Source organism: Manis javanica, chromosome 5, assembly GCF_040802235.1.
Source record: "Manis javanica isolate MJ-LG chromosome 5, MJ_LKY, whole genome shotgun sequence".
In the NCBI taxonomy this organism is placed as follows: domain Eukaryota; kingdom Metazoa; phylum Chordata; class Mammalia; order Pholidota; family Manidae; genus Manis; species Manis javanica.
In genome coordinates this window covers 156738559-156763459 of record NC_133160.1, presented here as the reverse complement: position 1 = coordinate 156763459, position 24901 = coordinate 156738559, and the positions used below count along the sequence as shown (strand labels likewise).

Below are 24901 nucleotides of genomic sequence, written 5' to 3'. Positions count from 1 at the left end.
TTACAAAGTGTGTTCTTATTGCCATCACAGTTGCGAGCGATTTTAAAAATCCTTCCAGTTTTTGGTAGTTTGTTAACTCTCTATTGGAAGAAGAGGTGAAATAAAGAATTTCACCTCTTTTCCTTTGCTTGGGTAACCTGAACTGTTTGAGACTTGCCCATAGCCCAGAGCAATTCCCAGCTTCTCCCTTTGCTGGAAGGTTTTGGTACAGCTGTGCCATTGCTTTAACGGACCTTTCTATGAACAATTTTATTTTTCAGCTCCAACTTTAATTTCTATTTAGAAACCTGGTTTGATTAAAGAGTGAAAGTTTAAGTGTTTGTAACAGGATTCAATTAAAATAGGTCATTTTAGGGCTCTGAAAATGGTAACTGGCCTAGGGCAAATTGGAAAAAAAGTTATAAAATTCAGTTGGATGCATCACAACATTTAACATCTTTAAGGAGGACGTTTTGCCTAATAGATTCAATTTAGAAATATTTAGTGTAGGTCATCAGCTTAAGCACCCAAAAAGTGAGTTTGTTTGTTTTCTTCTCCCTTTAGTTATAGCTAGGATCAGGACACCTGGACTCTAATCTACAAAACAAACAATTTGTGGTGGGACCTTGAAGAAAGTCAATTAGTTTCTGTGACTTTACCAGTAGGTTAAAAAGGAGATTGTAATATTGGTGAATAATGTGCTTAGAGATGTTTGCATAAAAGATGCTTTGTCATTGTAAAGTATTATTGAATATTTATGGTCTACCAGACTGAGTCAAATGGCCCAGAGGAAGAAACAGTCAGATTTATGTAAACCTTGCTCAGTGTCCCAGATACTTCAGGATGGGTGCTCTATATATGAATGAATAAATAAATGGTATAAACATTATTTTAAAATTTGAAGGTACATCAATATTATCTGGGGTGTTAGCCAATGTGCCTGACCTCAGACATTGAAATGAAATGTCTGCCTCTAGGTGACTATTTCAATCTCATAAATATTTTTTAAAGCTAGAGGCATTGATGGCATATAATGTTTTCTTAGAATTTTGTGTCTGTGAATAAAGGTAAATTATATCTTTACCTAAACCTACAAGAAATTATTGTCTCTCACCCACAGGGTTGCTCTGAGAATTCCCAGACTGTGGTTGCAAATGTTATACATTTTTTCTCTTTCCTTTGAAAGCGTGTTTTACTCACTGTCTGCACAGTAGTTTCCTATCACTTTATTGTGAGAAATCTGAACATCAAAGAAAAAAAAATTAGCCATAAACACTGCCCAAGGACTTAATGGATCTTACTGAGCCACGCAATGCAGATGTATTGAAACACAAATAGGTGATAGGAGATAAGAGACACAGAAGCAATTTATTTGGATTGGGTCACTGCTTAATCCAAATGGGTTCAGCACAAGAATTCATGAAACGTGACAGTGGGCCAAGAGGAACTGGCTGTGACATTTCAGATTCCCCTACCTCTTAAAGTAACCATTTCAAGGTCAGCAAAACTTAGATCACATGCAGATTTAGTCAGACCCATCAGTGTGGAGTGAAGACCTGCCTGTGAGGGATGGATGGTTCTGGTCTCCACAGGAAATGGACCATGACTCAACAATACCTCAAGTTGGGTTTTTAATTTCTGTGATACACTGATTCTGAACAGCATTTTTCTAAAAGACAAAAAATATAGAAGAGTTGCCTTGTCACATACCTTGCTGTTAAATGAGTTTGGAAATATTGCATGGAGCTAAATACACCTTAGCACGTCTAATGAGATATTTGAAAACATGAAAATCACATACAGAAAAAGTTTGCTCTCATAGGAATGACAGGAATAATGCCGTTAACAATAACTGCTGCTTTGTTTTAAACATCTACTATTTACCACCATGTCAGATGCTTCACACACTTCCTATATAATCATTCCCTTTGTAGAGATGAGGATTCAGAGTCTTTTGTCCAGGATGAATTATTAGTATGTTGGAGTCCTAGAATCTTTTCTTTAATTACAGAACACCCTTCCCCGTCACTCCCCTGGCAGCAACCCTCATGAACTCATTTGAGTAGAACTGATTTAAATACAGCTGGAATGACTACCTGGTGGCAGTTGATCTCCTCCAGAGATTTTTGTTGCCTGTATCATAATTTTGTTGTTATCTGTATGTTGTTATCATCTGTTGCTGTTGTGGAATCTGGTTACAGTGGTCCAGCTTTCTCGCACAGGGACCATTGTGGAAGATTGAGGGTATGTAGATTGTGAAATGAGAATCCTGGAGGGGTGGCTTGTGGGGAAATGGAAGTTCCTAAGGCCAGGATCCTCTCCTGACCCTAAACTACCTGACGACGTAACTGGCCAACTGCTAGGCTGATGCTTCCACACCCACAGGCAATGAGCTGTTATTGACTGAGTCACTGTACAAAGAGCTCTACCCAGTGCTCTGGGCGGAGGCAGAGACAGAGGCGGATTACAGACCTGCAGACTGCTGGATGCAGACATACCTGATTTACCATGGTGAGAATAAAGCCAGGTATAAACCCTTTTATCCCAAGAATATTCCCTTGTCATTTCTTGGTCTCACAGATTCCATAGTGAACTTCCCTGGAACTGAAACCCTCAGGCAAGACATGCAGGTTATAAGGAATTGTTGCCCCTTAGTTGGTAGACTCAGAATTCTGTAAGTGGTGATAGCTGGATATGACCCACCGGTCTTTAGGTCAAGTTCTCCAAGTCTACTTATTCTAAGCTGTTCTCACGTCTCTTTGGAAATGGGAACTAGGATTTAAACCCCAGAGTCATACCTCACAATCTGCAGCATTGTGTGATCCATGAATATTTGTTGGTATGATAAAAGAAAGACCTAGCTGATTCTGAAGTCTGTGATTTTCATTAGTCAAAAATGGATGCCATTAGCCCATTTTTACAAATGCCAGATTTCTAGTGGTATTCTAGAAAATATATTAAAATGGAATTATTTTAAACAAGACGTTTGTATCTAACTGACAAATGGAATCAATTTATCTGGCCCAATTCAAAAAGTAGATTTAGGAAGTCCTCCCCACCTTTTTTTCTGAATTGTGTTATACAATGAAAACCTGTGATTGGTGGTTTATAGGAAGATAATGAAAATCAAATCAAATTAGTGTTCATAAAATTATTGGGTTGATTTGTTTCTGGAATCAGGCCAGGCAAATTCCCAGGATTCAAGGTTTTGAGGAGTATTTTATGTCTCACATGATGTTACTAGGAAGTTTCAGATTAATAGCATGATGATCTTTGTAATTTTTGTGTGACAGAGGGAGGAAAGAGTTAAAAGATTTAAATGTTGCAAAGGGTGTTTCTTCTGGACAACAGAGATTTGAATGTAGGTCACCTTTTGCATTTTAAGCACTAATGTTTGATCCTTTGTCCATAGTTATGTAATAAGAGAACTTCATTATTATTTTTAAAGGGAAAAAGAAAAGTCCATGGGGAAAAATACTTGCTTTTAGGGGACAGCTTTAACAGTGCATTTTGACCTGGAACCATTTCCTCCTGCCCCAAAGTTGTGGAGCAGCAGGATGCCCTTCTTGGGGGTGCCAGGAGTCCGGAGTGATGAGTCCATCCTGGTGTCAGAGGAACCACGGACCTGTGTGGGCAGGATTCACTGGGCACGCCCAGCAGGTCTGGGGGGCCACTGGCCCAGATAGCCAGTGTAGCCAGGAGGTCTGGGAATCTGGAAAAGAGAATTGGGACCATAGTCTTTGAGGGGGCCAGGAAGACACGGCACTCTCTTTAAAGGACTAGTTAGTCTGAGATCTCTTTTTAGGAGAGACAGAATAGCCTAGAGTAGTAGGTCCAAAACCTGTTTATTAACAGCAACAACAGTTACACACTGCCTCCCAGGGAGTCAGTTTTAGGTGCATCAACTCTGATACTGCATCTAATAAATTTTCTTGACAACTCTGCCAAGTAGGAAGACCCAGGTGTTATTATCATTTGCATTTTGAAGAAGAGGAGGACACAGAGGCACAGAATGGTGGTTGAATTCCCTAAGGTCACAGAGAAAAGAAGGTGTACAGATAAATTAAGACATAGAAAATATGAATTGAAAGGCCATTGAATTTTGTCAAGAGCACAGTCTTTGTTACACTCATCTTGCAATATTGGTTTCACCAGTTACCAGCTTGATGATCTCCAAATATTTAAACACAAGGAAAACCTCAGATTCCTCATGTTTAAATGGGGCAACAGCACTGTATAAAATGTGCGATGGGGTTCAGGACATGTTCTGCCAATACCTGGCACCTTGGAAACTGAAGGGGTTTGAGAAAACGGCAGAAGTTGGCAAGTCACTCTGACCTTCCCCTGTCCTTCTTCCCTGAAATAGGTCATAAAATACTCATCTGAGAAGTGCTTTCTATACCTGGCAGAAAGGAGAGCCTCCTTATCTCCCAAGACAGAGGGACACTAAGAATCTGAGTAAATAGGGCTTGTGAAGTTTCCCCAATTTCCCACACTCCCCTCATGCTCTGTGACCCATCCATCATATTCCTCTGTGAGTGTCCACTCTCCACCAAACCCCGCATAAGGATACTCAGCCTCACCCATTTCCTGGATCTTCATTTCCTTAAGAAGGCCCCCATGTCATGTAAAACAACTACATTTGCATGTGTTCCTTCTGTTAATCTGTCTTGATCAACTTCATCTTAACCCAGCCAGGGACCCTAAGAGGGTCAAGGAAAACTATTTTCCTTTCCTGCATGTGGAAAGTGCTTGGCAAAGTGCCCCCACATCAGAAAGGCTTAATACATGATAGTTGTTATATTACTATTATCATAATGCTTTTTCCAGTATACCACTCCATCCTTCCAAACAGGACTCATATTAGTAGAGTGGCAATCAGAAACTGAAGCCAGTTTAGGTGAATGCAATGCTCTGATGGATGAAAAGAAGAGTAGGGGTTTTCCTTCAAAGACAGAAAAAGTATCTTTCACTAGATAGTGGATGCATAAATGGTTAAATGCAAAGAGACTTAATTGAAAGATAAAAGGATAGTTGCAGCAGAAGAGCAGAGGCAAAAGCTATTAAGACAAAAAGCTGCATGTGGTGACCAGGACTGAAGTAAATGCAGGAGTCTGAGAAGTCTTTGTAGCTTCAGACGTGATCATCGGACAACATGACAAACACAGGGTTGGAATCCAGAGGTCAAGTTCCAGACCCAGGATTGAAATATGTCCTCTCACTATCTCTCTCTAGAATGTATCACTTCTCTGAATGACTAATCAGTAGTTTAATTATAACCACATTCTGTTAGACATTTAACTGGTACCATCCACACATAGGACACTCAGGACACACTCATAAAAGTCACTTTATTTTTCCCACTGTCCTTTTATGCTTACTGAGTGGGGGTAGCTCTTCCCTCCCATTTAGAAGTAAACACAGGTGGCCTCAGAATTACTGTGTACTGGGTATTTTCTTTGTCCATCCAGGCTTCCACTTTCCACCTTTTCCTGCTTTTGGCTTGGACAGCCAACCTATGTGGATGGCATTGTCTCTGTGGCTTTGGTTTGGATTTGATCAATGGGAAGCATTAGCAGGAGAGAGCAGAGTCTGGTTGGGAAGAGAGAGAAGCCAAAGTATTTATATTTTGGGTTCCCTCCCTGCTGGATTGCAATGGGTTGGCTGTGCCCCCTGCCAGGTAGCCCTCGGCAAGCCACTACTCTCTATAGGTTTTGGAAACCAATTCAGCTCCCACCCTTTCTGGGGTGCTAATGACTTCATGCTGTTGCAAGCCCCGAGGTGCCATCCCTGGTTGCTTTCCTCAAGCCCTGCTCACACCATTGTAAAGAGTCCTTTTATGAAACTCTTCTCAATTACCCAGTTTGAGTGCCATCTGTTTCCTGCTGGGACCCAGGCTGATACATATGGCCACTTTCAGTCGCAACACACAGTCTCATTTTGGTATTTAGGGTAATTAATCTACGCAATAGTTAAAACTCCAAATGGATTTAGGGCTAAGTCTCTCAGCTCTACTGCAGGACAGGGGGTGGCCACCTTTCCTCTTCCCCTGCTTCTCTTATTTCCGCTTGTTTACCAAGGCTTCTGGTTGACCTGCTCGGTCTGGTTGAAGGGAGGTAATAAAAATGAAAGCTCTTAAGGTGGTGTTATGCCATCTGATTTTGGCAGATACCTCAGAGTTGCTTCTTGTTCTCACAGCCATACTGTGGTTTCTTCAGAGACCCTCCTAAAGGTGTGAGAAGCTATCTGCCCAGCTCATCACTTCCTAGCCAACCATTTACTTCAGCTTCCATTTTTTGAGGGGAAGTCTGATTTAAGCATTTAGCTGCATTAAAGATGTTTGTTTTCAGGTTTTTGCCTTTTCTTAAGGTAATTCTGAGAGCACATTTTTCCCTAAAAATCATTTTGCTTTTGTTTTCTGTTTACTCCAAGATTTAGTTAGAACTAAAAAGAAACCCAAGAGGCTAAATTGGCTTATTCTTTTGTTGTTAATCTTCCCCCTCTCTCCCGCGTTCCCTCCTTTCCCTTCCTTTCCATCCCTCCTTCCTGCCTTTCCTTTATTCTTTTTTCCTTTCCTCTTTTTAATATAATGGTCAGAATGTAGCCTGCATGAATTCTGATATTTGTGACTACTTTAAGGGTGTTGGAAAATAATTTTCTGTTGTCAAGTAGCAATCTCTGTCTCTCTTTCATATATGTGTGTATCATGTATATTTACACACATACTTCAGACCTGTACATATAAAGTCATACATAGACATCTATCCACAAGAAAATAAGCTTATAAACTATATTAATCAAATTCTCTCTTTCTTTGTCAATTTCTGAAAGAGTCTTTCACTGTATTAGTGAAGTTTTCAATACATCCCTGCATTTATGGCAGATTTTTCTTGAATATTTCAGACTTGATTGTTAGATGCACAAAAATTCATGATTACTCTATAATTTTTGTGGGCTGTAACTTTTATTAATATGAGAACATTATTCTGTCCCATTTAAAGCTTTTCATTTATATACAAATGAATAAAATATTGCTATATTTACTTCATTTTTATCAGTATTTACATGGTAAGTAGTTTTTCCTCTTAACATTTACTTTTGTGTTCAAGTGGGACTATTTAAAGGGTTTATGGTTTTATGATTACCAATATGTCAGCTTTTTTCTGCCATGTTATTTTGCATTTTCTAATGTGATAGTTTCGCTTTGTTTCTGCTTCTCCCCCTGTTCTGTTTTTCTTTACTCTTTTCCCCATCTAGGGCAGGGCTTCCCAGGGGAGGGGCTGTTGGCATTTGAGCTGGTCCTTTCTTGGTTGTGTGTGGCTGCTCTGTGCTTGGCAGGAACCTCACTGTTGCCCCTGTCCCTCAATATCAGCAGCACCCCGGTTAGTGGGACAGTCGAAAGCACACCTGCACATTTCCACACGCTTTCTTCGTGCGTCACACTACTCCCAACTGTGAACCAGTGCTTCCTAGTATGGGACGTAGGTCCACCATTCCTCTTCCCTTGTGGTTATCTTTATTTTTCTAACTTAACTTTTAATTTTATCTTAGTAACATATGTGCAGAGTTTAAAAACTCAGTTACTATTATGAGAGTTATAACACCCAACAAGAAAGACAGGTCTTTTATGTCATTCCTCTCTGCTTATTTATTTTCTCCGAGGCCAACACTTCTGAGTCTTCTCTCTCTTTTTCTAGTATTTATTTCCATGTTTCTACACGGCATACATATACGCAGCTATTACTTGATGTTCTAGTTGAAAATATACTGACTTCTGTTACATAAGATTTTTTTTAAGCCTGTTTGCAGCATCATACTCATAAACTTTCTCATCTCCATTTTCCCAGTTTGGTTATTTAACAAATATTACTTAAACCATCATTGGGTTTTTACATCACTGTTTTATGTAAATATGGTCCATTACTGAGCCACCTAACTTCTTATAATAGAGTTTCTTTCCTTGTGCAGTTTTGTTTTGCCTGAGAGTTAATAATTGCCTTTGTTGGTGGCTTTCTATTCTATGATTCTTTCACTAATTCATCCCACATTGTCTGCCAGAAATGTAAATAACGTCTTGACATGTTCAAACAAATCAACTGCTTTATCAGTTTCTTTTCTTTCTTTTTTTTGGAGACATCCCTCCTGGAATCTTCCATCCTCCTGTGACATGATAGTAAAATGAGTTCACATGTAGGATGGTGGTTTTTCTTATCACTTTGGGGGCCCTTGTTCCTTCTGAGTTTAGCTTTGGGCACAGAGCACCGCTTTCAGATCGAGGTAACTTTGCTCACCACAATCTCAATATTTCACATAGAACAGTTATGTCTAATACACTTCAATGTTTGTTGTAAAAATAAATATTTTCTTCTGAAAGCACACCAGATCATAACTTATAAATGGCAATTACTTGAATTTTTAGCCACATTTCATTTTTCACATAAAGAATTTGCAATAACTTGTGAGCATTAAGATAACTTCTGCATATTTTTGTGAAGTAATGCGATAGCAAACATCAATTTTCCATTTTATGCTAAGCACACCACACAGAAAGCATTTTACTTCTATCTCCATATGCCATTCTTGCTACTGGAAAGACACAGATAAATGAGTGAAACTGGACCCTGCCTTGACAACAGTGTGTGCATCAAGGAGGGTGTGATTGTGGTGGGGAGTCATAGAATGCTTCTGTACAGAGGGAATGCGGTAATGTCATTTTTGGGTTTTGAAGGAGGAGTATACACTCACAGAGGCTCACACACGTTTATCTACTTTTTACTTGACATGATTTCCTTTGCGCCGAGGACTGAAGTCTGTATAGATCTATGTCCTCTCAAAGGGCATTGTCTTGGCAGAAGTGAAAGCCATTAGTCATGATGGCTTCTAAGTCAGGAAGCTGAGGGTCCCACACACCAAATCTTACAAGTCCAGACACTGAATCTTAATCGCAGAGCAGGTCAGCAAATATTCTGAGAATATGTCCTACATGTGTACTCGGGTATCAAGAATGGGCCACAGATAGAAGAAGAAAAGAGCCACCAGTCACTTTTTGTGTGAATGTGGTTAGTGCTCATTGCATTGATTCTAGAATAACACTGGTTGAGCACAAACCGTCTGCCATGCGCCCTGTGAGGCACTTTTACTTTGGCTTGGTTGATTTTTACTAGAACCCCATGAAGTAGATACTACTGTCCTACTTCTTTACTTACAGAGAAGTTAAGTAAAATGTCAGAGACAGGACTGAAACTTCCCCCTGCCTGGCTCTAGATCTTCTCTGCTCTGTTCATAATACTTTGCAGCCTTGGAAACCTGTGATATTTAGGTTTGTAAATAAATCATTGATGTTGTAATATTGATGAGGTAACATCAATATTTTAGACTTTTGGGGGGGAATCCCATCTGTGTCCTAACACGGTGAGAATTTCAAAGACAGTTTTACTTTTTTCCAAATTACTAAAAAACAAAATACATGAGTTTATCATGTCTTGCTAGAAATATTGCAATAACCTGCTAACTCGGGCCCCTAGAGCCTTCCTTTTGCAATTCACCCTCAGTATGGCCACGGGTTTATGCATTTGCTTTTTCTGTCACCGAGTCCACTGTGTGAAATCTTCCTCATCTTTCAACACCTGACTTAAAATGTTTTTTGGGTAAGTCTGACTCTCAATGACAGAGGTAACTCATGAGTGCTTGCTTGATTATCCCATAGTATTTTTACATGCTCTTAATACAACTCTTAGCTTAATATTGTCTAAGATAGCAACTGGATTGTGAGATCCTCAAAGGAAAGTGGTCATGCAATAGTTATTTGTGAAATGTTTAAATGTGGAACGAAACATTCATTCACAAAGGAAGGTTTCATTTTGTCCAAGACTCACCTTGAGTTAACAGACTTGAAGGAGTTTAATCTGATGGTGTTGATAAAGGTAGCTCGATGTGTTATGTTTTGATATTCAGTTATTAACTAGGTGATTTGGGAAAGCTACCCAATCTTGATGAGCCCCAGTTTCTTTTTATTCTTGTTAGTAATAGTAATAGTATATCTTCTAAGGGTTATTGTGAGGGAGAAAATGGGATGGTAGTTGCTAAGTTTTTAGTACAGGACTGATGGGGAGCTAATGCTCAATAAATAGCTTTTACTATAAACACTGAAACATTGTATTATAAATTGTTTTTTTAAGATAATGGATAAAATAATACTTATAATTTATGTATATAGTATAAAAATAAAAATGAGATCTACATACTCACCATATTTCCAGAACCCCTCTTCAATATTGTCTCCTTACCCTTCTTCCCAGAGGTATCTACTAAAATGAATTTTGAATTTATCAGTTCCTTACTATTCTTTATATTTTCAGCACAGGAGGGTATATAGCTAAATAATTTATTATTTAGTTTTACATGGCTTGGATATTATGTAAATGTGAACATATTGTGTATAGTTTTTGCAACTTACTTTTTCCCTCTTGATATTTTATTTGGGAGATTAATGCATGTTGATCTGGGTAGATGTAATGCATTCATTCTTACTCCTCTTTAGTCTTTCATTGTATGACTGTTCTATAGTATATTTATTCATTCATTGATTAATTGTCCTGATAAAGGAAGTTTGGGCTGTTTCCAGCGTTGTTTTGCAGTCATGGCTGTATATGTATTACGGTTTGTATTTGTAGAAACGGGGTATATGGGAGTATGTGAATTGCTGGGCTTTGGCATATGTGATTCTTCAACTTTAATTGAACAAATATTTAATAATATTGAATTTAACTAAAGATTTCCATATTTTTCTTCTACCAGCAGCATATAAACATTCTTATCATGCAGCACTTTCTCTAATGCTTGGTATTGAGCATTAGAGCCAACTTTATGGTTATAGAAAAGTATCTCTTAGTGGTTTTCATTGGCATTTCCCAGAATTTTAATCATCTGTTATGTTTTTAAAAAATGTTTCCCAGCCATGTGGTTCCCCTTCTATGAAGGCACTCTTAACATCTTTGTCCATTTTTCTATAATCTTGCTCTTTTTAGTAGAAATATCCAAATGTAGTTGTGGATTTGTCTACTTTTTGCATTTCTATTGGTTTCTGCTTCACATATTTTGGACCTCTTAGTAGGTACATGAACACATAGGATTGTATATCCTCTTGATAAATTGACCTCTTTAATACTATGAAATGACTTTTCTTACACACAGTAATATTGCTCTGAAATCTACACTGGTATCAATACAGTTATAGTCACTCCAGTTTTCTTCAATTAGTGTTAGCATGGTACATCTTTTTTGTCATGTGATTTTTAACCTTCTTTTGTCTCTATATTTAAAAGTGGGTTGCTCATAGGCAGTATATAACTAATATAGGCAGTATGTTTCCCTTCTCCACCCAATTTTGAGTCAGTCTAGTTGCTATGTTGTCTCTTTCTAAGGTGAGGTTTTTGTCTTGTTTATTCTCACACAGGGTGTGGCGTCCTTACATTGTCAGCTTTAAGTGAGTATCTTAGGGAGGCTTCCCATGTTTGTGAGCTTGAGACTTTGTCTCCTTTCTCCCCTTTCCCCTAAGGGCATTAAAATGGAAGTTTAGATCATCTGGGCTTGGAAGACAAAAGCCTGCATCTCTACTCATGCATGCCTCTGAATTACCTCTTTCATTTTGTTTTGGTTACCTAACATCTTGCCAGAGCAGTGGTACATTTAACATATATTTCACCCAGCAATTGTAGTTGTTTGGAGGATGGCTCAGGGTAGAGTCTGCCTGGATATGGCAATTTTATTCCTTATAAAGGGCAATCATACTTGTAGGGTGTGGGCATAATTGCATCCAGGGAAATCCCTAATGAACAAGTGAGTTGTCAATACCATTCATTCAACAAAATCTACGTTAAAACACTAATGAGTACTGGCACTATATTTTTTATCCAAATTTCAGTTGTTATGTTAATTTTCAATTCACATTCTAGTTTCTCATGGAAACAAGGTTGCTTAGATATGTTTCATCTCGCAAGTATACACATAGAATGAGCTACTCTAGCTAAGTGCACTTTCCTGCTAACTGACATTTACCTTTTAAAATAGTCAAAACTTGTTTTAGGCACTTCAGATGGAGTGCTTTCCAAACAGTACAAATTGTGTTATGTGCTTCTTCGGCTTCATACATTGAGTAGCATGGGCATCGCCTGACTCTTTGTCACTCAGAATCATTATTCCTCAGAGCAGCCTAGTCCAGTGGCAGGACTTGGACTTCAACATCAGACAGATATGGAGCGTATCTTGGCTCTGGTACTTCCCAACAGTGTGATCTTAAGGCAGATCACTCATCAGTGACACGGCGAAGCCAGCTTGTACTGGCTTGCCAGTGTCTATTGCTAAAAAGTTTTCAGTAATTTTGTGAGCTGATTCTTAAATACAGCCATTTTTAAAAATTGAATTTATAGATACTCATAGGTACATGGTTTATATTAAGAACAAAAATAATACAGACTCAAAATCATTGCTTCCTATTACTTTGCTACATTTTATTATTTTCTGTATTCTTGAGGTTATTTAAGTTTCTTGCATCTGTATAGAAAAAACTCGGTCATGATGGGCCATGGCTCAACTTTGCTTGGCTCTGCCTTGGTGCTGTCCCGCTGGTTGCTTGAAACTGGCCACAGTGGAAGTATTTGCACCATAGAAACTGACAAATGCTACCAGTCAGCTTTTGATGTATTGTTTTGTTAGTTGTCTACACCTAAGACATTAACAGAGAAAATGTTAATAATGCAGAATAAACTTAAAAGTTGTCTTGTCAGTAGCTGTTACATTGTGAGTAGGACAAAAAATTTGAAGAAATATTCTTGCAGTGTTTGAAAACTATTATCCAGTTTAGCAAAGAAATAGATCATGTCATTGATGAGCAAGCACAGTTCTGGTACACCTTTGTTGTTTTCCTTTCATTTCTAAGGAAAATTATCAGCCAACATTCACGTGAGAACTGCACACATTTGTCAGGTTGCAACTGTAGGTTGGTTACCAATATGAAAGTCTGGCAAGAACTAAAGGCGCATTCTGTGAGAATCAACTGGCTGTGTGCCACTTACAGTAACGAACATTGCATATTATGATTTGGAAATTGTATATTACATGTCCTTTTATCAGTGAAATTTATAATAAAGGTGTATACATGTAGGGTTGAACTTTTTTTTAACGTATAACCAGCTGTTAACATTTACCACGGCGCCACTACTTAAGCTCCTTCATTTATTAAATCAGTTATCCAAAACTGTGAGTGCCATACTTGACCAAATTGTATTTTTATCTTCATGCCCATTTCATTCAACACTGAATATCAGTATTTTACTCCCATCCTTCTAAACCCCAGTGAAGACATACCTTGAGAACCATTGGAACATATAAAACTTTTTGCTTCTATATTACATGGCTCCGGAGTACAAAAATTTGTAATGTTAATGTTATCTTTGTGTGGATATTTAGTATCTTACCTTTACATCAACTGTCACGTCTGCCTTTGTCAGAGCGCCTCCTTTTCGCAGCCTCTCACGTCCCCTCACGGCCCCTCCCATAAATTAAAGTTAATGCTGAAATTTTGTTGGTCGGGAAACTATACTTACTCTTGTTTCCATTGTGCACAAAATATGAGTAAGTGGAGTTAACGAGGACCTGAAAGTCCTTCCTGTAGCTGCTTTAATCTACTTCATTCCATCTTTGATCTCCTTTCTTATATAAAAATCATTATGAGATATTTTAGGCAAAAAGGATTGTGACTAATGTAATAAACAGCCTGCCATATACTCTTTACTCAGTTTAAGGAATGAAACACCAGATATGTAATCAAAATGGCCTTATGCTCTTCCCTGGTTCCATTATTCACATTTTCTTCCCCACAAGTACCCACTGAATTGATCATTCCTAGCACGTTGTTGTAAGTTTACCTCATGTGCATATGTTCTGAAAAATACAGGACTGTCTTACATATTTAGAAATATAGAAAGCATGATAAGCATATTATATATATATTTAAAAATATTAATACACTTTATATTGTAGGAGATTTGTTACAGCTAATAAATGACTATTGATAGATTATTATTAAACGAAGTTCATAGTTTATGGGCTTTGATAAATATAGAATGTTGATTATTCACTGTTAAGTACCATATGAAAGTTTCACTGCCCTAAAAATCTTCCATACTTTACCTATTCATCTCTGTATGTATTGTTTTGAATCTTGATTTTTTTTTGTTATTGTTGTTTGTTTATAGTTTTGAGGCTGTCTGAGTCTCTTCAGACTGCTATAGCAGAATACCATAAACTGTGTAGCTTATAAACAACAAACATATATTCCTCACATTTCTGGAAGCTGAAAGTCTGAGATCGGAGTGCCAGGATGGCTGGGTGAGGACCCTCTTCTGCATCACAGACAGCTTGCGTCCTCATAGGGTGGAAGGCATGAGGGAGCCCCATGGGGTCTCTTTTATTCATGTGGTCTCCACACTTAGGAATTAAACAACTCCCAGAAGCCCCACCTCCTAATGCCACCACATATCACACTGGGAATTAGGATTTCAATATGTGAATTTGGGGGACACAGACATTCGGACCATAGCAAAGGGTTATCGGACTCTGATTTATTCCCTTTAACTGCTGATTAGTGTCTCTTCTGTGTGAATAAACCTCAAGTCAGTGATCTGTCCTGCTGTTGGTATGATGTGGGTTGTGTCCAGGATTTTGCTATTACAGACATCTTTGCCTTAATAATCTTGTTTAATCTCTTTGTGAAAATATATAAACATTTCTTCATGGCATGCACCTAGAATTAGAATTAGAGAATCATGAGACATTAAATATTAATCCTTTATGCCATAAAATGGATTCTAACTACCATTTAAAAATTTTTTTGTGTGGACAGATATTCCAAATCGAATGCAATTTTTACTTTCTGTTCCTCTGATGTGCAACAGTCTCCCTTACCTCTGGGCTTATGCTGATCCTAGCTTCTCTTTTCTCTATTCTTCACTGCCCCCTCCCAGCAATTCACTTTCATGGTCCAACTTTCCATTTACATTTCGGTCTGGAAATCACTCCTCTAAGAGGCCTTAGACCCTAGCCCACACCTGGATAAATGACGCTTCCTGGTTTTCTTGCAAGGGCTTTCTGGATGGCTGTCTGGCAGTTGCCTATAGCTAAGTTCCCCAAAGATGGGAAGCATAGAGAGCACAATTCACCATGGTGGAGAACCCCTGGGCTCACCTTAGAGCCTGATCCATAATATTTGTTGATTTAACAGAGGTATTAGTGAATAAATGTAGGATACCATTATCAGGTCAACAATGGCAGAAACTAGCACCCTCCCCACAATGGTTGACTGGATCATCACAAGCCCCTCTGTTAGATAACAAGAGAGTGGAGCTCAGGTGATGAGGGCCTAAGATCCTGAGACTCCATCATGCACAACAGGGACAAGACATGCCAGTCGTGGCCGGGAGAAATGTTCAAAAGGAGGAGGTGTTTTCAACACAGACATTCATAGGCTGGGGCCTGCCTCTGTTTACCAGCTGGGAAATCTTCAGATAATGAACCATGAAGGCCTGCTACGCAGCGGCACTGTGCAATAATTTTTCATTTGCCACCAGTCAGCTTCAGGGATCAAGGACAGCTAAACACATAACCTGCTCATGCATGTTATTTTAAAGTTATAAATATGGTACCTTGAGTTAATGAGGTATGTTCTTTGGGCGACAAATATTTACATTCCACATATGCCACTTGATGTCAAGAGTATAACCGTTTCATTTTCTTCTTTTTCTCAGGAGGCTGGGACGCAGATGGAAAAGGCCCTAATGTCTGGGACACATTCACCCATCAGGGAGGAGAGAGAGTTTTCAAGAACCAGACTGGTGATGTAGCTTGTGGCAGCTACACTCTGTGGGAGGAAGATTTGAAATGTATCAAACAGCTTGGATTGACTCATTACCGCTTCTCTCTTTCCTGGTCACGTCTGTTACCTGATGGGACGACAGGTTTCATCAACCAGAAAGGCAAGTGTTTCTTAAAAATAGAAGGTTGCAGCTTTAATTCAAGGTTATTGCTGAAGTCTGGCATAATTAATCCAGTGTGCTATTCTGCGGTATAGCTTTGAAATTGCAAGTTTTTAGAGTGATTATAGGATAAATTTTTTGAAATGCATTTGCAGTAGTTTTCTCAATAATATTCTGATTTCCCTTACCTGGAGATCTTTGTTGAGAGGGGGAAAGAGATGGGCAGGAGAGGGGTTGAAATAACTGTTTAATTTATGTAAGATGTTATTCAAGTGTTAACCTGACAGTGAATTTCCAGAAGGTGTGCATTAAAATATTTTCAGTTGTGTTATGCTGTGATGACTTATGAAAACCCTGCAGAACTAGAGAAGATGCTCAGCATTTCAATGGGACAGGAATGAGTGGAACTGATTAACTAGCACCGAGGTCAGCACCAAAACACCCGGATCAGCTTGGTGGGATTAAGTGCCAGCTATATCCCTTACTCTCTGTGTAACATCTCTTGGGTATTGCTCAGTGCCTCAGTTTCCCCACAAGTAGAAAGGGATACTGTAATAATTCCTAAGTCAGAGAATTGTTGGAAGAGTAAATGAACTAATCTTTAAAATGTACTTTGCACAGTAGCTGATATGTCATAAAAACATTCAATGAATGTTAGTTATTGTTCTTACTATACCTTGCAGTTAAAAAGACTACTTGAATAACAGGTCCTACTTGAATGCCTGTTATTTATGAAGCATTTAACATACATTTTTTTTCTAATCTTCATGATCGATGAGGAACATACAATTATCACATTTACAGAGGCGCATGTCCAAATCCAGATATTGTGTAAATGGTGGATCTGGAATTTAAATCTAAGGTCTGGCTAGCTCCTCCTGTACCAAAAGGTGGGCAAATGATGACCTGAGAGCCAAATTTGACCTGACTCTTACTTTCGTCAATAAAGTTTTATTGCAATACAGCCATGTCCATTCATTACCTGTAGTCTATGGTTGCTGTTCCAATGCAGTGGTCGAACTGAGTAGTTGGGGCAGAGACTGTACGGCCTTCAAAGGCTGAAATATTTACTATGTGGTCCTTTCCAGGAAATGCGACTCCTTCCTTACAACATAATGACTTCTTAATAAAACACTTTTATTGCTGCTACCTTGTCCGGGAAGAGATCTCACACTGCTCCTAAGGTTAGGACTAGGTAGAGCAAGTGAGGTGTCTAAGGTGCAAAATTTAAGGAATGATTCACTTTCAGAGTCTTGCCAAGTGTGAGATGGGCACTTGCAGGAGCCAGAGTGGAGACACCTGCTTACCTCATCGTACTCCCAGCCTGAAGCTCCGTTATGGATACTAAGGGGTTCTTTCTAGTAATTAATCTGATTTCCCACATAGTAAGACAACAGTTCCCAGGTAGCCTTGTGCACATGCTCATTTTCTGTAAGGTGGGGTGATTCTACACTGTGACGTGGAACCACAGCTCAGGGGCTCCCATGTGGCAAATGGCCTTGCAGCAGCCTAACCCTTGATTCTACAGACTTTACCTCCCAGGACTAACTGCTGTTGGTCGAATATTAATTTTCTCGACATCACTGACCAGTTTTATTTTTTGACTTTGAACATGAGTTAATTTGTTGTTCAGTTTTAAAATGAGCCCATAATTTTTCACCTTCCTAATTCATTGTCTGTACCCTCTCTTCTCTATGGCAACATCACATCCCATGGTCTAAAAAGTCAGAGTAATCTTTGAATCTCCTCTTGTTTTCCTTTGCTTCCTACATCTAATTGATTGCTAAATATGATGCATTCCACTTAGGTCTCTTTAACTTCTCCCCTTCTAGCCACCTTCTGTGTCCCTGTCCTGGTGCAGGTGTTTAACATTCTCATCAAGGACTTTTTGATAAACCCTTGACAGGTCTACCTACTTTCCCTCTCTTTCTCTATCTTTTAATTCTTTGCACAAAATGCCGCAATAGTATTTTCCTAAAGCTCTTTGCCCTAATCTCTTGTATTATCTCTTGCTAAAAACAAAGCAAGATAAAAAAAAAAAGTTGTAGCTATCCCCAGCCACAATATACAGTCCACACTCCTTCATATATCATTCCAGGTTTTATTTGACTTAGTTTTAACTCACCTCTGAAGGATTACAGGTTGAAATTCCCCCTTGTGTATGACCCCGGCAATTCCTCCAGGCAATTCCCTAAGTACACAACCCCGTACTTACTAAACATATTATGCAATTTTCCTCCTTTGTAGAAATTTTCTTAAGCTCTTTCTACCACCTGGAATGGCCTTTCCCTAACTCCTAACTATACCCACCAAGTGTCTATTCTCCTGTTAAGGCCTAGCACAAATATTTCCTCTTCTTTAGAGTCTTCCTTATTCCAAGAGAGAAGACATTTTTTTCCTATTCCTATGGCATTTTGTAAAACTCTTGAGGTATTTCACATATTCTTCACCCTTAAGGTTACTATATCCCCTGTTAGATTGTGAGCCCCTTGAGTTTACTTCAATTCAAATGTGTACGAAGTGTCTTCTGTGTGCCAAGGACTGTGCTAGGTACTCAAAACACTGATAGAAGAGAATCCCTCACTCTGTCTATGATGTAACGGGCAGATAATTTTGCCTTGTTCACCCCTGGAGTCTAGTCCACTGCTTTGCAGAAAGGAATTCATAAAACATTTACTGAATTTAATTAATTAGGTCAATAACAATCATAAAAGAGCCTCTAAGGGCCATAATGGTTGCATTTTATGAAGTTCACAGTGCCAAATGTTGCTCCTGCTTTGCAGATGTAATGCTCCTAGCAACCCTAGGAATGAGGAGCTCCTCTAAACAGAGGGAATGGTGGTAACCTGGGTGGAAGGCTGGTCATGTATTTGACAAATTAGGGCTGAGTTCAACCTAGATCATCTGACATCGAAACCCTCATATGTAGACTGGAGCCATTTACAACCTCTCCAAACCATGTGTCCTTTCTGTGCTACATTCTCCCTTTTGGGGGAATGAAGTACAGGCACTCCATCATCACAATGCTTCCCATTTTTTTGGTCCATGATTCTAGGAGTTTGGGATTTTCACGGAGCTTCCGTTTGGAATGGTAACCAAAAGAAAAAATGAAAGAACCCCCCCCCCACAACTTTAATATTGGTCCCTATTTCCTTATCTGAAATTTTGAAATCCAAAAGGTTCCGAGTACTGAGTCCTTTTTAGCAACTTCAGATCTAACACTGATTTGACAGCAAAAGCTGATGTGAATTGTTGTGAAAGTTTATCAGCTTAGTTTATTTCACTTGGTGAGAATACTTATATGTTTCATTGCAGCAATGTTATGGAACACTGACCCAGACCCTCTAGGGGTGTTAACTTAATATGTGGTGTTTTGTCTGTGTTTCCTTTCTAAAATCCAAAAATTCTGAACACATTTACTCCCAAGATTTTCAGATAGAGGAGTATGGTTCTGTACCAATATGTCAACATAGCAAGCTATTTAAAACCAGTGTAAAATATGCAGAAGTGCATGGAGCACCCTGCAGATCATTAAACTCAAGCAGGCCGGCAGGAGAGCTGGTTGGTGGCATTGGGGGGACTGGAGACCCAGGATCACCTGAACAATGTGGGGAGACCACGTGTGCAAATCTCCTGTGGGGATCATGTGCCGCCAGCACTGAGGTTTTTATGTTTGGCCCTAGCTGTTGTAAAGCTATAGCTGATTAATATTGCAGTTTTCCATGAAGAGGGCACGGGAGGCACTTCCAGTAGGCAGGTTTTCAATAAGCAGTTGCTCACTCTTGTGCGGTGATCTGTTGAAGCAACTGGAATTGTTTTAACTCAGAAAGGCCATCATTTGTTTTTTCTGTTTAAATATCTTCTCAAAGAGCATGTAAAGAATTAGAAGGCCTTTGTCACTATCCTTCGTGAAGAATCCTTTTTTTGTATTTGACTCTCTATGTTAAAGCTCGATTGGAGGACATTTGGAAACTTGTAAAACCCTATGCTCCCAAACTGGAGCCATATTTTACCAAATGGAATTGTTACACAGCTTTTCTTTCTCAAATGTCAAGCTTTCAAGGTTTAACAAGAAGAGACTGAACTGGCAACCGAGATCACATATTTCTGTATTTCTCAACTGTTCAAGTGCATTTTTGTATTTGCCACAAATGTGAGTTTCAGGTGATTAGTAGGGGACCTAGTATAGGAAATAAAAAAAGGAAATGGAATGTTTATGTAGAATTTCTTATTCACATTAAAAATATGAGCACACTTAGCAGGAATGGTAGTTAAATTAATAATTTAAGAAACACTTATTAATCTCCTACTTTATGTTGGGCAGCATGGTAGGCTGAATAATGGCCCCCCAAAGATGCCCATGTCCTAATTCTTAGCAACTGCAGATATATTATCTTACATAGTAAAAGGGACTTTACAGATGTGATAAAGTTGAAGATCTTGAGATGGGGAGGTTATCTTGGATTATCTGGGTGGCCCCAGTGTAATCCCACAAGAGAGAGGCAAGAGGGTCACAGTCAGAGAAGATGTAAAGGCTGAAGCTGGAGCCACAGAGAAGACACTGTTGCACCCTTGGCTTTGAAGGTGGGGGATGGGGCCACGCCTAGGAACGCAGGCAGCCTCTAGAAGCCGGAAGAGGCAATGAAATGCATTCTCCTGTCGCAGGATGTTTGGAATTGAGGATCTGGTTGGTGGTTGGCACAGGGGCTGTGAGGTAGCTTTGTGGATTGGGGGGGCCATTTTGAGACATAGCCAATTGGGCAGATGAAGAAAACTGGTCTGAGAGAAGGAGGGGAATGGAGTGTTGAGAAACGATGCGTTGAGAGAAGTTGGGATGGAAGAGACCACCAGTCTTTGTTGAGAGAGGCAAAGACTTTCTCAGCTCTCAGTTTAGATTCCCTTGAGTTCCACTTGCAATTATTTTCTGTCATTGGGTATCAGATATTGCTCTATCATTTCAAATAATACCCACTCTATCCCACACCAACCAGCCACGTGCCCCTAATCCCTCCTTTATATTTGAGTTAATCTGAGTGGGTTTCTTTTCCCTTTATCCAAAAGACCTTTAATTCAAATGTGCTTCATATATTCAAAAATCAAATAAGAAGAAATGAGCTTAATTAAAACAAAGATGGTAGCAACTGTGAAAGGAGACTATGGAATTTTAATATATTCTTAAGTATTCCTTCCTTTAATTTACTCCTTAAACAATCAACCCTGTCCTAAATATCCAGAAACAGAACAGGGTCCAAATGACCTCTCAAAATGTTAAGATCCCTTGATTGGTAATAGATGATCATTTTAAAATAAGCTTTTATTCAGAGAACTGGTTACCACTGAATTGAACTGATAAAGCTAAAGAACCCTTTGATGATTTGTTCTTATTCATACTCATGACACTCATGAAATGGCAGTTAATATTCCCCTTTTACTGAGAGGAAAACTTGGGTGTAGACAGGTCAAGTGATTTATGCATGATCGTGTGCCTGAACTGACTGATTCTGGAGTTCCTCTCTTAAAAATCTTACTCTTTCACCTCATGGGAAACTTTCATTACAGCAGCAAATAAACTGTACCAATCAGAAGTAAAGTGCTCAATTCTGGGATGTTAAATATTAATTATGCAATGGTTTGTTGCTCTGCCATGCTGATGAGGGAGAAAAAATTTTATTTAAAAATTTGATCTTCAGTTCAACTGAGGATGATCATGTTGTTTGAATTACATTGATTGCCATCATTAATGATTGTGCCATATCTAATGATGCTTACAAGAGATAAATCATTAATTCCTCCAAAAGTACAAAAAAAAAAGGATCTGATATTATGAATAGTTTCAAAGTAGGTGATTGTTAAGGCTAGTAGAACAGAGTCACCATGTTTTCTGGTTTTGAAATAGTAGTAAATGTGGTAAGTGGAATATCCTGATGGGAATGACTCAGTCTTTGTAGTGAGACAGACTGGGTTTCAACGTTGGCTATGTCATACGACAACACTGTCAGTTTGTCTGGTACTTACTCTCTCTAAATCTCGGTTTTCTTATTTGTTTACTGAGGCTAAAAATGCCCACCTCTTGCACTTGGAGCTAGGTTTAAACAAAATGCATGAAATCTGTCACATATAGTATGGAGGCAGTAAATGAAAGCTGATATTATTTTTATATTCAAAGCCAACGTGAAGAGTCAGCTATGAAAACCTTAACACATACCAATATCAAAATGATTATCATACCATTTTACAAAAGAGGACATTTGGCCTTACAGAGGCCCAGAGATAGGATGGAGGAATGCTCTTTCATTGAGAGAGAAAAGGAAAGCTGTATAAATTTTGGTGAGTGTACTAATTTCCTATTGCTGCTGAAACAAACTGTCACAAGCTTAGTTGCTTTCAACAGCAGGGATTTGTTACCCTAGAGTTATACATATCAGAAGTCTGACACAGGTCACTTGAGGCAAAAACCAAGGTGTCTATTAGGGCTGCATTTCTCTCTAAAGGATCTAGCGGAGAGTCTGTTTCTTGATTCATTCATACTGTTGGTGGAATTCAATTCCTTGTAGTTGTGGGACTGAAGTCCTCTTTTCCTCGGTGGTTGGTGGTTGTCAGCCGAAGACCATGTTCAGCTTCTAGAGGCCACGTGCATTCCTTGGCCTGTGGCTCCCTTCCTCCTCCATCTTCCAAGCCAGCTAGTGGGTCGAGTCCCTCTCATTCATCTCCGGCCTCTTCTTCCATTGTTGAATCTTTCCAACCCACTTGTCTGCAATCATCTTTTATTTCTAAAGACTGATGAGGTTAGATTGGACCCACCTGAACAATCCTGAAAACTCTTCATGGATTAGGGCATGGAGGCCTTTTTTTTAAATTATAATTTTTAGAATTAAGGTATCATTGATACACACTCTTATGAAGGTTTCACATGAAAAACATTGTGGTTACTACATTCACTCTTATTATCGCGTAACCCCCATACCCCATTGCAGTCACTGCCCATCAGTGTAGTAAGATGCCACAGAGTCACTACTTGTCTTCTCTGTGCTACATTGTCTTCCCCATGATCCCCCCGACACACCATGTGTACTAATCACAATATCCCTCAATCCCCTTCTCCCTCCCTCCCTCCTCACCCACCCTCCCCTCCCCTCCCCTTTGGTAACTGCTAGTCCCTTCTTGGAGTTTGTGAGTCTGCTGTTGTTTTGTTCCTTCAGTTTTCCTTCGTTGTTATACTCCACAAATTAGGGAAATAATTTGGTACTTGTCTTTCTCTGCCTGGCTTATTTCACTCCATCCATGGTATTGCAAATTGTAGGATTTGTTTCTTTCTTATGGCTTATTAGTATTCCATTGTGTATATGTACCACATAATCTTTATCCATTCTTCTACTGATGGACACTTAGGTTGCTTTCATATCTTGGCTATTGTAAATAGTGCTGCAATAAACATAGGGGTGTATATGTCTTTTTGAATCTGAGAAATTATTTTCTTTGGGTAAATTCCTAAGAGTGGAATTTCCAGATCAAATGGTATTTCTATTTTTAGTTTTTTGAGGAACCTCCATATTGCTTTCCACAATGGTTGAACTAGTTTACATTCCCACCAGTAATGTAGGAGGGTTCCTCCTTCTCTACATCCTCACCAGCATTTGTTGCTCTTAGTTTTTTCAATGCTGGCCATCCTAACTGGTGTGAGGTGATATCTCATTGTGGTTTTAATAGGGCATGGAGCTCTTTGCAGGGTAGAAGGTAGGCTTATTCTATCTACCAAATAAGTAATGACATGCAAATGGGCCTTCCAATATGGAGTCATTACACATGATTCACTTTATGTTCAGGTTTGTGTGAGGGTTGCTCAAAGTACCCACCGTTACTGACCGACTGACAGACAGCTTAATGACCTTGCATAATGTGGCATCTGCTTACCCTGCTTAACTCTCACTATTCTTACACCTCTTCTTCCGAGCTATAACTCTCCTTATACTGAACTTGCCATTCCCAGGAAGAGCCATACTCACCTACAGGAATGAATATACAAATGGACAATGGCCAGGCCATATGTGACCAATAAAACTCTGACCCACATAAAAAGCCCAGGAAGCCAAACTGTGACCTCTGCAACAATTGGCCCAGAATAGTCAGAACTTGGTCAACAACTTCCATCTTCTCTTTTCTTTGCTCTCTTGTCCTCTGCTTCCAACTCAGGACCAACCAGAGAAAATTAAATATGCTTTGCAAACTTGTTGCACAGGATGCCCCACTTTTGGTTAAGCCACCTCCAGTTTCCCTGTGCCAATGACCTTGATTGAGAGTGTACATCAAGCCTTTTCCCCAGCTCCCCTTTTTCTGCTATAAAGGTTTCCCTCTTCCCTGAGAGCCTTTGAGTATCTGCCAAATGCAAGCTGATGGCTGACTCCCTTGCTACAGCAAGCTTGAACAGTCTGTTCACAATCGGGTGGTCTCTGTTTACCTCTGTTTACCTCCTTTGTTCTTTGTACCTTTGTTTCCCTTTCTTCTCTCTCTGGAGCACATTCTTCCTTGCCCTCTGTGGGTGATTAATATTCATCTTTTGAATATCAGCTTAGGTATCACTAGTGATAATAGTAACAATAACAGTTATTATTAGAGTGGTAGCTAACCTGTACTGAGCCCTTACCTATGCCAAGAACTGTTCTAAGTGTGTCCATTTTATCAACTCATTAAGCTTTCACAACAATTATTAAAGTGGGTTTCTATTAGTGTTCATATTTTACAGACAGAAAAAAATAATTCAGAGAGATGCTGTAACTTTCCTAAAGTCACCGAACTAGAAGGTGAAGGAGTTGGGATAGAATTGCATGTCACCATAGTTGACTTTTGAAAACATTTGCTGCATTACTTTCAGAATAGATTTTCAAAGCCCTCAG

The 24901-nt window shown here is 39.2% G+C and overlaps 1 protein-coding gene across 1 annotated transcript in view; it reads left to right on the top strand.

Moving 5' to 3' along the window:
• LOC108389137 (cytosolic beta-glucosidase) overlaps nucleotides 1–24901 on the top strand; it is a 96713-nt gene that overhangs the window by 17069 nt on the left and 54743 nt on the right. The window contains exon 2 of the mRNA XM_017647708.3: nucleotides 15783–16010. Within this exon, the coding sequence (XP_017503197.2) occupies nucleotides 15783–16010 (228 nt within the window). The remainder of the gene's footprint in view (nucleotides 1–15782; nucleotides 16011–24901) is intronic.